The 13445-nt window shown below is 45.2% G+C and overlaps 1 protein-coding gene across 1 annotated transcript; it reads right to left on the bottom strand.

Annotated features, from left to right (window-relative positions):
- Positions 1-2813: 2813 nt before the first annotated feature.
- Positions 2814-12473, bottom strand: LOC311315349 (oxysterol-binding protein-related protein 2-like). The gene is made up of 14 exons (XM_084446014.1): positions 12389-12473; positions 12045-12169; positions 11658-11769; positions 11246-11321; positions 11004-11138; positions 10317-10414; positions 10048-10230; positions 9797-9904; positions 9582-9671; positions 9314-9440; positions 8683-8802; positions 8431-8554; positions 4748-4838; positions 2814-4634 (listed from the first exon to the last, which is right to left on the bottom strand). The coding sequence occupies exons 2-14, from the start codon at positions 12079-12081 to the stop codon at positions 4532-4534; spliced, it is 1404 nt and encodes a 467-aa protein (XP_084302140.1). The 5' UTR covers positions 12082-12169; positions 12389-12473; the 3' UTR covers positions 2814-4531.
- Between the last annotated feature and the right edge of the window lie 972 nt (positions 12474-13445).

Raw genomic sequence — 13445 nt, 5'->3', positions numbered from 1 at the left:
GATACTGCCTACCATGAACGAATCGCGCGACTTCAATTGGTTAAGGACAACTACTACATCACTGGGATTGGCTAGAATTTCTCGTTCGGTGTTGTTTCGCCGGTCTAGAGCGGAAGCGCGATGACGCATCGCATAATCACCCCGGAAGACGAACAGTTGTAATGTTTTTTTACTGTAGGCTGCCCTATACCTCCATGTAGGCTGCACATGGTGAAGTTTCAAGTAGATAACATTCGCGATGGCATCACCAGGCATAAACCCGACGAAAATTGTAAAAGAAGATGCGAGGAGAACTACCGGTTAAGGAAAAATAAAGCAAGCGGATGTTGGAGGCGGGCTCTACAGGCTCGAGCCGGATGATGGGGTGGGTTTAAGGTATGGATGTATTAATAGAACTGGATACAGCCACTTCATTCACTGACCGCTATCAACAATGAAGCCCTATTGAACCGCGCCATCTTGGCAAATTTGTAGTCATTTGACTATTTCCGGTGACTTTTGTACTTGCGCCATGGATGTATTAATAGAACTGGATACAGCCACTCCATTCACTGACCGCTATCAACAATGAAGCCCTATTGAACCGCGCCATCTTGGCAAATTTGTAGTCATTTGACTATTTCCGGTGACTTTTGTACTTGCGCAGTTGTGCTTTTCTGGCCTTCCGGTGACTTTTGTACTTGCGCAGTTGAGCTTTTCTGTCCGACGCGCGTCCACGAAAAAGTTCACCTTTATATGAAATGTAGACGCACGTTCCCGGCTCTCTCGGCTCTCCCCGCTTTGATTTAGCAATGAAAACCGGCTTGCATATTAACCTGTTTTTGTCAAATATATCCATTGGAGAAATTATTTTTTCATCCAGGCATCTTAGTTTTAACAGGTTAAATATAACTGAACATGTTTTGTTTGCTAGTAGATGGTATTCATTCCGTTCGCGATAACGTTATTGCAGCCAGGCTAAATTCCTCCAGGGAGCCAGTGACCTGCGAGTTGAAGAGCTTCACTCCCCGCCAGCAGGAGCTTTGGCCGCTGCTACCGCATCTCGGATAACCCGCTGAGTTCGTGGCTGCTATTTCACATTCGCCCTTGATCAATCCCAATACCGATCCATGGTAATAATGAATCAATCGTTCAGATCGGCAGTGCTGCATGCATGTTACAACATCATTGTTAGCTTTATTAACATAACCATAGCCTACATTTATCTCTCTAACGTTAGGCTATCCATCTTACACCAGTCGGCCATTCGATAGCTAGAAGCGGTCAACGCCAACGTTGACTGAAAACACCCAAACTCAGTGTATCGTTTCATCTTTATGCCTACACATCAACTCCTTTCCATTGTATGTGAATAAATTACTGTTATTCTAAAAATATCCCATTTCTGTCCATTCCTGGAAAAGGCTAATAATTGCTGTCAAATGATCACTCCAGTTTATCACCGTATCCCACTACCATTTCAACTATGCGCAAGAGGTTGTCTTGTGGTCATTTTCATTAAAAAATTATTAGCCTGATCAGTTTGTTGTATGTATTAAGCCCTTTTTGAGCGGTGTGCTTTGACTACTCTCCTTTTTTGTGGTCATTTTCATTAACACATTTGATTAAACATCCGCACTGGCCTATGAACGGCTAAAGATTCCCCAGGCAGAACTGGTTGATGCTGCTAGGGAAAGGGATGTCTGGGGCTCCCTGCTGGAACTGCTGCCTCCGCGACCCGACCCCGGATAAGCGGATGACGATGGATGGTATTAAAAGACTTTAGCCGGGACTCCGTTGATGTTAGAATTAATAGGCTACCTTTATTTGTGGTACTTGAACTTGTGTCTGCGTTTCTGGCTTGCCATCATGGATGTATTGTTCATAGGCTATGTTTATCGGATGAGATGCAGTTGTCCGGGCAGGTCAGCTAATGTGATTTACGAATGGAAATACATGCTTGGGAATATTTAGACATTTCAAACTTCCTCTGTTAAGGTGGTGCTGGGGACAGCGCAGACGGCCTGCATGGCAGTAAATTATCAAAAATTTGGCAAAATCTATGAAAATAACCTCAGATTGAAACATATTTTGTGGTGAATAAGGCGATATAGGCTTAATGTGTATTTATACGGAGATAAGATTCGATTGATCAAGGGCGAATGTGAAATAGCAGCCACGAACTCAGCGGGTTATCCGAGATGCGGTAGCAGCGGCCAAAGCTCCTGCTGGCGGGGAGTGAAGCTCTTCAACTCGCCGGTCACTGGCTCCCTGGAGGAATTTAGCCTGGCTGCAATAACGTTATCGCGAACGGAATGAATACCATCTACTAGCAAACAAAACATGTTCAGTTATATTTAACCTGTTAAAACTAAGATGCCTGGATGAAAAAATAATTTCTCCAATGGATATATTTGACAAAAACAGTTTAATATGCAAGCCGGTTTTCATTGCTAAATCAAAGCGGGGAGAGCCGAGAACATGCATCTACATTTCACATAAAGGTGAACTTTTTCGTGGACGCGCGTCGGACAGAAAAGCTCAATTGCGCAAGTACAAAAGTCACCGGAAATAGCCAAATGACTACAAATCTAGCCAAGATGGCGCGGTTCAATAGGCCTTCACTTTAGATTTCGAATCCTGGGGGCTTGGGTTTAAGGCAGTGAATTAAATAGATACCAGGCTCTCCTCCCCGAGGAGAGACTGGTGACGCGAGGCTAGTTTGGTAGTGAACACAATGAGAGCAGAAATCCTGACATAATCTCATCTAAAATAAAGACTTACTCATGGATAAATATATTCATAATTTATTTTTAAATATTGCAAATGGCCTATACACTACACTACAATGGGATGAGTCATGTTTCTGTACCTTGTTGCTAGAGGTGAAGTCATTAGTGCACTGAAAAAAAACATGAAAAAAAAGGTTGGACATACACAGTACATGTAAACATATTCAAAATAATGTCAGACAACAATCATATAAGCCAATGTGACACACACCACAAACACACATCAATTACTGTGTGCACCAATAGCCTATCTGAGGCCAAGATACAATGTTGTGTCAAAATGTATAGATCTATATTTCTAAAGAGGTAGGGGGAGAAAGATAAGATCACTATGTGCCTAATGTACACTAACGTAACCTATTGTTATGCAATAATGTTTTCTGTGGAAAAAAAATAGGTGAGCACCTCAACTGATCATGTGCGGTATCTGCTTAAATCTAGACAGAAAACATTGTCTGACAGGTTTCAGGGATCATGGACTCTTTAGCACAGATAGAAATCACAGAAGCCCATGTATGGGGTGTTAACTTATTTTCACATCTCCGGGTTGTAGCGAAGACTTCACATACGTGATGGCTGTTCACATAAATGTATGATGACAGATATTGAAAGGCATTATGTTAGCATTTCCATCAAGCTCTGGCATTGACCACAGAAATACAGAGCTGGACTTCATGGAAAGGGAGACAGATCTGGAATATCTCTTAGTATATAGAATTATATATCCTCCTGAATTTACTTTCATGACACTGAGAATTTGTGCTTAATCTGAGAGCCCCAAATACAGACAGGGGTCATGACTGATCAGCCAACATCACAGGACACTAGACAGAAAAGGAATGAGAACTATGAACATGGTTCTCTCTATCTGATCCAGTGGAACACCCTTGACATTCATACCACAGTTCTGTCTGGTGTGTTATGCAACATTGAGTGAATATGCTACATATAATCCTCCATCACTGTCAAGGCATAGCATTAATTTCATTGCTTTAGTTAGGTGTATTGTAAATTGTCCTCTGGTTGACCTGCATGCACAGAAGTATTATGTACGTCTATGTTACACTTGTCAACATCATAACAGTAATTTACAAACAGGATATCTTTGTTTACCATATAAGTAAACGTTGTCATAAGCAGCTTTCATTTCTAGTCCCATGAAAATAATCTGAATTGTGATATTATGTGGATGGTTAAGCAATCTAATGTTCTCACATACTATATAAAAACTAATGTAAATAACCCGATATTTGACATTACCCTCTGAAGTGTGGTACATTGCATCCAGATGTACTAGAGGGTTGAGTACCCAGTTACTCTCACTTTCCTACATCTCAGTTTAGATCAGATCAACGCATAGTATTCCAGTGATATTGACATCACTGTGGAGATCACATTATTGGATGGTACCAAAAAACAAGAAATAGGCTATCATTTCATTTGTGATATGACATGACATTGGGTATATTATCTACAGAGTCATGATCAGGGTAAATTGGTTTATAAATTGGAAGACTGACACAAGGATTCAATGTCTCATTAAAAATTAAATATCCCCCATATGTACCAGGCTCTCTCACTTTCTGAATATCAAAAATATTATTTTTGTCTCGTATATTCATCCCAAGATTCCAGTATCCCAAAAACTCCAATGAGGATGGCTATATTCTGAAATCATGAGTCTTATGAATGACATAATCAAATCAATCAAAAATGAGAGGTAGTGGAGATTCCTCTGGTCACTCTTCACTTAGACTGCATCAGTAAATGTTAGGAGAGTCAGCGAAGTTCCTGTCGAAGTATCCGCCTGTGTAGAGCCAGTCCTGCGCACCCGTGTGAGGGTTGCTTCCCAGCTCAAACCACCTGGAAGTGGGGAACGAAAAAAGCAAATTAAGGATTTTAAAAAATAATGCTAAGAGCAACATAACATGACAGCAAATACACTTTGTAAGGGCCACTTGTTAAGCCAAACACACCGAGTTGACCACTCATCGTCCTCCTTGGAACGCTCCTTGCGTGCAGCTCTCTGCTTCTCCTCTAACCTCTCCTTCTCCACACTTGCTGTGTCTAAAAGAACGTAAAAGTGAAGAGATCAATGTGCATACGTTCAAAAATGTTTGTGGTACTGGGAGAAGATGTAACGGATTCTGGTATATTCCTAAAGGTTGATCAGATTCAGACGTTACTTCACAGGATACATGAGTGTGAATAACGAAATTCCATTACATAGATCCCCTTATATAGACTTTTCAAATAAAAAAAATGCATTCTCCTGCACACACTTTTCTCTGCTTTATTCTGTCAACCTGTTGAAGGTCTGAGCCGAACCGTTAAAACTACTGTCCTGATGAAGGTCCGAGCAGAAATGGTGACAGAATAAAGCAGAAGTGCGTGCGGAAGTATCCATCCATCCATCCTTCCATCCATCCATCTTCATCCACTTATCCGGGGTCGGGTCGTGGATGCAGCAGTTCCAGCAGGGGGCCCCAGACATCCCTTTCCCTGGCAGCATCAACCAGCTCTGCCTGGGGAATCTTTAGCCGCTCCCAGGCCAGTGCGGAGATGCAGTCCCTCCACCTAGTCCTGGGTCTACCCCGCGGCCTCCTCCCAGCCGGACACGCCTGGAACACCTCCCTAGGAAGGCGCCCAGGAGGCATCCTCACTAAATGCCCGAACCACCTCAACTGGCTCCTTTCGACGCAAAGGAGCAGCGGCTCTACTCCGAGTCTCTCCTGGATGACTGAACTTCTCACCCGATCTCTCAGGGAGACCCCAGCCACCCTCGGCCGCTTGTATCCGTGATCTCGTTCATGACCCATCCTTCATGACCATAGGTGAGGGTGGGGACGAAGATAGACCAGTAGATCGAGAGCTTTGCCTTTTGGCTCAGCTCCCTTTTCGTCACAACAGTGCGGTAAAGCGACTGCAGAACCGCACCAGCTGCTCCGATTCTCCGGCCAAACTCCCTCTCCATGGTTCCCTCACTTGTGAACAAGACCCCCAGATACTTGAACTCCTTCACTTGGGGTAAGGACTCATTTCCTACTTGGAGCGGACAGACCACAGGTTTCCTGCTGAGAACCATGGCCTCAGATTTAGAAGTGCTGATTCTCATCCCAGCCACTTCACACTCAGTTGCGAACCTATCCAGAGAGTGCTGGAGGTCGCAGGCAGATGATGCCATCAGGACCACATCATCTACAAACAGTAGCGACGCGATTCACAGCTCACCGAACTGCAAACCCACCTCCTCCCGGCTACGCCTCGATATCCTGTCCATGAAAATCACAAACAGGATTGGTGACAATGCGCAGCCCTGGCGGAGACCAACCCCCACCGGAAAGGAAGACGACTTACTGCCGAGGACACACAGCTCTCGCTCTGGGTGTACAGGGATTGAATGGCCCTAAGTAGGGACCCCCTCACCCCATACTCCCGCATAACCCTCCACAAGACCTCTCGAGGGACCCGGTCGTAAGTCTTCTCCAAGTCCACAAAACACATGTAGACAGATTGGGCAAACTCCCAAGCCCCCTCCAAGATCCTTGCGAGAGTGAAGAGCTGGTCGGTGGTTCCACGACCAGGACGAAATCCGCATTGTTCCTCTTCGATCTGAGGTTCGACTATTGGCCGGACCCTCCTTTCCAGCACCTTGGAGTAAACTTTCCCTGGGAGGCTGAGTAATGTGATGCCTCTGTAATTGGCACACACCCTCTGGTCCCCTTCTTTTTTTTTTTATATTGGGACCACCACCCCAGTCTGCCACTCCTTTGCCACTGACCCAGACTTCCACGCAATGTTAAAGAGGCGTGTCAACCAAGACAGCCCCTCAACACCCAGCGTCTTCAGCATTTCTGGACGGATCTCATCAGTCCCTGGGGCTTTGCCACTGTGGAGTTGTTTGACTACCTCATTGACCTCCTCCAGGGAAATTGACGATGACCCCCCATCATCTTCCAGCTCTGCCTCGATCGTAGAGGGTGGATTAGTCGGATTCAGGAGTTCCTCAAAGTGCTCCTTCCAACGCTCAACAACCTCCTCAGTTGAGGTCAGCAGTGTCCCTTCCTTGCTGTATAGAGCTTGGATGGTCCCCCGCTTTCCCTTCCTGAGGTGTCTGATGGTCTTCCAGAAATACTTTGGTGCGGACCGAAAGTCCTTCTCCATGGTTTCTCCGAACTCCTCCCACACCCGCTGCTTTGCCTTGGTCACGGCCGAAGCCACAGCCCTCCGGGCCAGTCGATACCCTGCAACTGCTTCTGGGGTCCCCTGGGCTAACATATCCCGGAAGGCCTCCTTCTTCAGTCGGACGGCTTCCCTGACCACCGCTGTCCACCACAGTGTCCGAGGGTTACCTATGGCCCTCAGGCCTCAGTTTCAGCAATAGAGGCTTTGAGCACCGACCACTCATGCTCGATGTCCCCAGACTCCACAGGGATGCCTGAGAAGCTCCGCCGGAGGTGGCAATTGAAATCTCTCCGGACAGGCTCTTCCTCCAGATGTTCCCAGTTCACCCTCACTACATGCTTGGGTTTTCCAGGTCTGTCCAGAGGCTTCCCCCACCATCAAAACCATCTCACCACCAGATGGTGATCAGTGGACAGCTCTGCCCCTCTCTTCTCCCACGTTTCCAAGACACATGGCCTCAGATCAGATGATACGATAACAAAATCGATCATCGACCTTCGGCCTAAGGTGTTCTGATGCCAGGTGTACTTGTGGGCATCCTTGTGTTCGAACACGGTGTTTGTTATGGAAAAACCGTGACTAGCACAGAAGTTCAACAACAAAACACCACTCAGGTTCAGATCGTGGTGGCCATGCCTCCCAATCACGCCTTTCCAAGTTTCTCCATCATTGCCCACGTGTGCATTGAAGTCCCCCAATAAGACAGTGGAGTCCCCTGCAGGAGCCCCAAATAGGACTCCACTTAGGGTCTGCAGGAAGGCCGAGTACTCCGAACTGCTGTTCGGTGCATAAGCACAAACCACAGTCAGAGTCCCCCCCCCCCACAGTCCTAAGGCGCAGGGAGGTGACCCTCTCGTCCACTGGGGTGAACTCCAGCACAGAGGCGCTCAGCTGGGGGCTAGCTAGTATAGCCACACCTGCCTTACACCTCATACCGTGAGAACGAACAGTGTCTTGAACTTGAACTTGACCGTGAGAAGAACAGAGTCCAACCCCTATCCAGGAGTTTGGTTCCGGCGCCGGTGCTGTGCGTGGAGGTTAGCCCCACCAGATGTAATTGGTATCGCTCCACCTCCCTCACAAGCTCAGGCTCATTTCCCCCCAGTGAGGTCACATTCCAGGTCCCCAGAGCCAGCCTTTGCCGCCCGGGTCCGGTCCGTCGGGGCCCACCGCTTTCACTGCCACCTAGTTGGCAGCGCACCCGACCCCGACAGTTCCTCCCGCGGGTGGTGGGTCCACGGGATAGAGGATGAGATGGTGTCTCCACATCGCTTTTTGGGGCTGGGCCCGGTCTGGCTCCATGGTAAACCCGGCCACCAGGCGCTCGCAGGCGGGCCCTCCCTCTTTATTTAAAATAATGTAAAAACCGCAAAGAACGAAAACACCACAAAGAGAAAAAAAATGTATGGCCAGCATTATCAACCACCATTGTATGTGTGTGTGTGTGTGTGTGTGCGCGTGTGCATGTGATTACCCATGTCTCCACTCTCCATAGCTCTGATGTCAGGTCGTAGACGGCAGTCAGTGGATGCCAACCGCCTCTCCATGCCAGGCTCCAGCTCATTCAGTGTGATGGCAAATGAGGTGAAATGATACATCTACACAGCAGAGAAATATCAGTGGTTAGGGTGAGGGGGTTTGAATTAGAAACACAGACAAGATCTCTATCCACGTTGACTCTGGGTCAAGTGAGGGGTGAGTGGGTGCTGGTGTGGGTGTGTTTTACCTGGGCTGAGTGAGCAGGTCGTGGGTTTATTCTCCATAGTAAGGCACTTCCTGGTATCACAGTCACCGTCTCTTGAACATCTGGCATGTCATCTGCCTCTTCACTTTCCACACTTTGCTCCTACACACACACGCACGCACGCAAGCACACACACACACACACGCACGCACGCACGCAAGCACACCAATGGACATTACTATGAATGTACATAAACTACATTTTTGCAAAATGTATTCAAACACGCTAAAGCCACCAAATACTCAACAGATCTCTCTCAAGGAGCAATGCAAGCTGTTCTGGATGATGCTGGCATTACTGACAAGATACACTATACAACAGGCACAATGTAACTTGAACTAGACAACTGCAGTACAGTAGCATGCTATAGCTACCATCCAATACATGGTTACCTTACCTTACACTAAGCCACTGCATGGTATCATGAAAGAAAAAGATACCATTTTAGAAAAATACAAAAACAAATCGAACGTCAATTACTTAACTCTGAAATCCCTCCACACTATGTTATATTTCTTGATTTGCAAGTGTATCTCTTAACTCTAACTGATATTGTGTAAACCTTTAAACACTGGAAAAATGCTAAACCACCCGGGAAGTGTTGGTCAATCACCTGCTTCTGCTTATTAGAGTTCCCCCCGGCCTTCTTGTCCGACTTCCTGTTGGCTTCATAGACCTTGGGGTCCACGCTGTACATGCACTCCGTCCACTTCCCGTAGATCACACGACGCTTCTTCTTACTGGTCAAAACAAAACGGGACCAAAAACAAACAGAGAAATAGTTACTGTGTAGTGAAATGGTGCCGTAGCAGGTTAGCGCTGACAGGATGAGTACGAACCAATGAATGGCCAAGTACCGACTCATGGTTGTGTGCTCTTACCTCTTGTCCAGGATATGTCCCTCCACTTTATGCAGCTCCTTCCCAAACATGCCGCATGGCTTGAAGTTCAACACACACTTGTCTCCTGTGCTGAGGGTGGAAAAGAGGGGGAGGGGTGAGAGAGGGGGGGGAGGTATTATCACAGACCCAAACAACTATCAAAAGTTCAATGTCACAGTTTTGTCACGTCAAAGTGATGCTATTTGTCGTCTTACCTATGGTTGACTATTTCCACAGTTCCGTATTGCTCAATCCACAGTTTTCCCAGGATGATGTTATGCACGCAGCACATAGGGTTTGTCCATGTGTACACCTCTTTGTGTCTGCGAAAGATCAGGAGTACAATCACAACCAGTTTACTCTGGTTATCCACTGAGCATTTTATCGTACCAGTATCTTCTACATACGACAAATAACAATAAATAATCATTGAATCCTCTAGTCCATTAAATCACAAAATGCTCACTTGAGTAGCTCCAATGTCATTGTGCCTTTGGGGTCGGCCTCCACACTCTTGCCCCAGAACTTGAGTTTGGGGTAGATGGAGCCATGGAATTCAAACTCCTGCTTCAGAGACTCGGCATGGAAGGCGCTGATGGGTGGGTGGTGGCTCACTTGCTCCGAGATCAACCTATAGCCTTCCTCCTCCCTAGAACAGGAAGAGCCGCCTGCTGTTTAAAAACACGCAGCCACACATCAGCAATCAAAGAAGTGACCTTACTCTGAACACCATACCTCGTTAGCTCGTACGTCTCTCCCAGTAAAGGATTAAATGGCTTTCCAGTTCTGTCCCATTGAGATGCAACAGCAGAAACCGCAAAAGCAGCCACCACCTGACAGAGAGAAGATGAGAGAGAGGGAGAAAGAGAGAGAAACTTGGGTTTAATGGACACAGTAAAGTGTATATACTGTAGGTATCTATTAGGGCTGGGGCGACGCGTCGACGTAGTCAACAACTACGTAAATACATTGACTTGCAAAAAGTGTGTTGACGCGCCGCAAAGTAGTAAGATGGCTGCGCCCGGTCAAAACTAACAGTATTGGAAATTGATTTTCTATTTATTTAGGCCATATAAACATTATCTTGCACCTTTTATCATTCCATTCATTTGTCAGCTACATGGTTTTTGGCTATTTGAAAGATTTTTGCAGCTTTTATGCAGGGCAGCTACTTTGTTTCTTGTTACATTTTGTTGTTTTTAAAAGAAGATGATTGAATAAAATATTGAAATATTAATGAGACACGTGTTTTATATTTATTTGGGGTAATTTAAGGGTTCTATTGATCAAGCAATAAAAATTATATTTAAAATAATTGTTAAAATAGTCGTTAGATTAATCGACTTCTCAAAAAATAATCGCTAGATTAATTGTTTAAAAAAATAGTGGGTAGGTGCAGCCCTAGAGTCCATTAATCTTTACCTGCATGCGTTCTACAGAGTCAGGCAGGGAGCAGGCTTGATGGAGAAGGTGAGTGTGCTCCATGTATTCTGAGATTCTCTGGAGGAAGCTGAGAGGCTCATTAAACGCAATTGGCATTGCTATCTTGGACAGTTCCTGTAAAATCAGAGCAGTGAAAAATAAATCAAAAAGGGTCATAACATGATGACTGCTTGAACTTTTCATAAGAATCTTACAAATAAATATTTCAATGTATGACTCACCATGCCAATGCATTTCTTAAGTATGCTCCACACACTGAAGTTATTTCTGGAGATCATTGGAGCAGGCAGGGCTTTCCTGAAACAAACACACGTGCAGTATGTAGAATAGACTGAGTGAACTGAGTGAAGTTAACTTTTTTTTTAATCAACACATACAACCTGTGATGTTAAAGGCTAATTCTCGTACATCAGAACTCTGTATTCATTACCACAGAATGACCCATAACATCTGGACAAATACATGAAAATTAAGATAAGAATCTGCAAGATGAAAGGGGCAGCTACTGTAGGCATATGTGCTATAATCAGTGGTTTACACATGCATCACATCTGACAGCGAAGAATTGATAAAGCACAGCAATAACCGACACTGAACAGGTGCCTGATGGAGTCCATTATCTTGGAACCTCACCTGCGCTCCCAAACTCCATTCTCCTGGGGATGGCTGCCAATGGCCGACTGCTTGCTGTCGTACACAAGGGCGTCTTTAAAGCTGACCTCACAGGAATCATCCGAGTCCAAACCTGAAAGATGGAGACCCTGGTAAAGGAAGCCCTACATAAAATACATTTGATGACCTCTTAATATAGGCCCAATACACCTAATGTCAGTGTAAATGTCTTTGTATTTCAAATAAATTTAGATGGAAGAAAAAAATAAGCTACGATGTACACTTGAAACAAAAGTCTAAAATCAAACATATTTTCTCATGTCATCAAGCTTGGCTAGCATCACCAGAGACAGTCTCAGGTGGGTGCCACATTCTGTTCCAATCTCAGTAAGTCACAGCTTCTCCCACCTGTCTCGGCATCGTAGAACTCTTCCTCGCTGTTCATGCTGTACAGTGTTGAGATGTCACTCAAAAGTCATGCTGCTTTTAGCCTGGTTGCTGCGCCAAAGCTTCCATCCAAGCATCATATACCACTAGACAACACAGAATTAACATTGCATCATGGCTAAAGGCTATGACTTTTAGCTAAATACTAGCTAACGTTGGCTAGCTAGCTGGTTTTACATTACAACGACAGCTGACAAACTGTGCACTGGACGGCTAAACACATCGTAGCAGTAGCTAGCTAACAAACTCAAGAACAAAAACACAACAACATGAAGAACTGGAAAGACGTATTCAAATCAAATAACCTGCTTATCAAAGTCCAAATGTTGCTATTGTTGTGGATACGAAACATAAACACTCGAGAAATAAACTATCTGGAGCGGTGAGAGAGGGCGGAAGTGGGCGGTAAGGGCGATGTTATTGACAGGTCTTGTCAGCCTATCACAGTCATGTTGGGTTGGATAGCCAGAGAAAAGCGGGTAGTAGCTATAATGATTTTGGGGGGTCACACATGTGCTGAGATATGTAGGCTATAGCCTAAACTACTAATTTATTTAGCTAGACTCAGTCTCTAACTAGCCCTATCTATGGTGGGCCAGAGTAGACGTGTAACGATTGACAGCACGATGGACAATAGCAAATAGCTGAGTATTTCTTGGTACGCCTCCCATTATACCCAATCAGAGATGGGGGTACAGTCAATGTGCTACCGTGGCTCCGATGGTGAGGTGCTGAAAAAGGCTTGGCCTGGAGTGTTATTTATAAGCGCAGTTAAATCACAAGTAACCTGATACACGTCTGGTTGCATTCAAAGTCACCACTGTGTGAGACGACGACAAGGCCACTTCACTTAGGCTATATGGCTAATGATAGGGGGTCACTGTGAACAGCAAATCCACCATGCACAAATAGCCTAGGGCCTACTCATACTAGAGAAACTAGGATTTGCGTCAAGTGGTCTACTCACTGTGACTACAATAATTGTTTCTTATCCCCCCTGGCTAATACAGCAGTTAACCAAGTGTATGCCTGTAAAGCAATCTTCAGAAAGATTAAACATATGAAGTATTGAGGGTCTACATGCCATAGCAAAGACATAGCCTACACATCCAATACTCACAGGTGTCCACGAATTAAAATGTAAAAACAGGAGGAAAGACTAATAGGCCTATACTTCTAGGCCTAGACTATAGGCCTAGTTAGGCCTATGTATAATTTAAACTAATAGGCCTAGGCCTAGTCAGGCCTACTTATAAACTAATAGGCCTAGTTATGCCTACTTATAATTTAAACTAATAGGAATAGACTATAGGCCTAGTTAGGCCTACTTATAATTTAAACTAATAGGCCTAGACTATAGGC

Source organism: Borostomias antarcticus, assembly GCF_949987555.1.
Source record: "Borostomias antarcticus genome assembly, chromosome: 11".
Lineage (NCBI taxonomy): Eukaryota > Metazoa > Chordata > Actinopteri > Stomiiformes > Stomiidae > Borostomias > Borostomias antarcticus.
The sequence above is the reverse complement of the archived record's forward strand: the minus strand, read 5'-3'. Positions and strand labels throughout refer to the sequence as shown.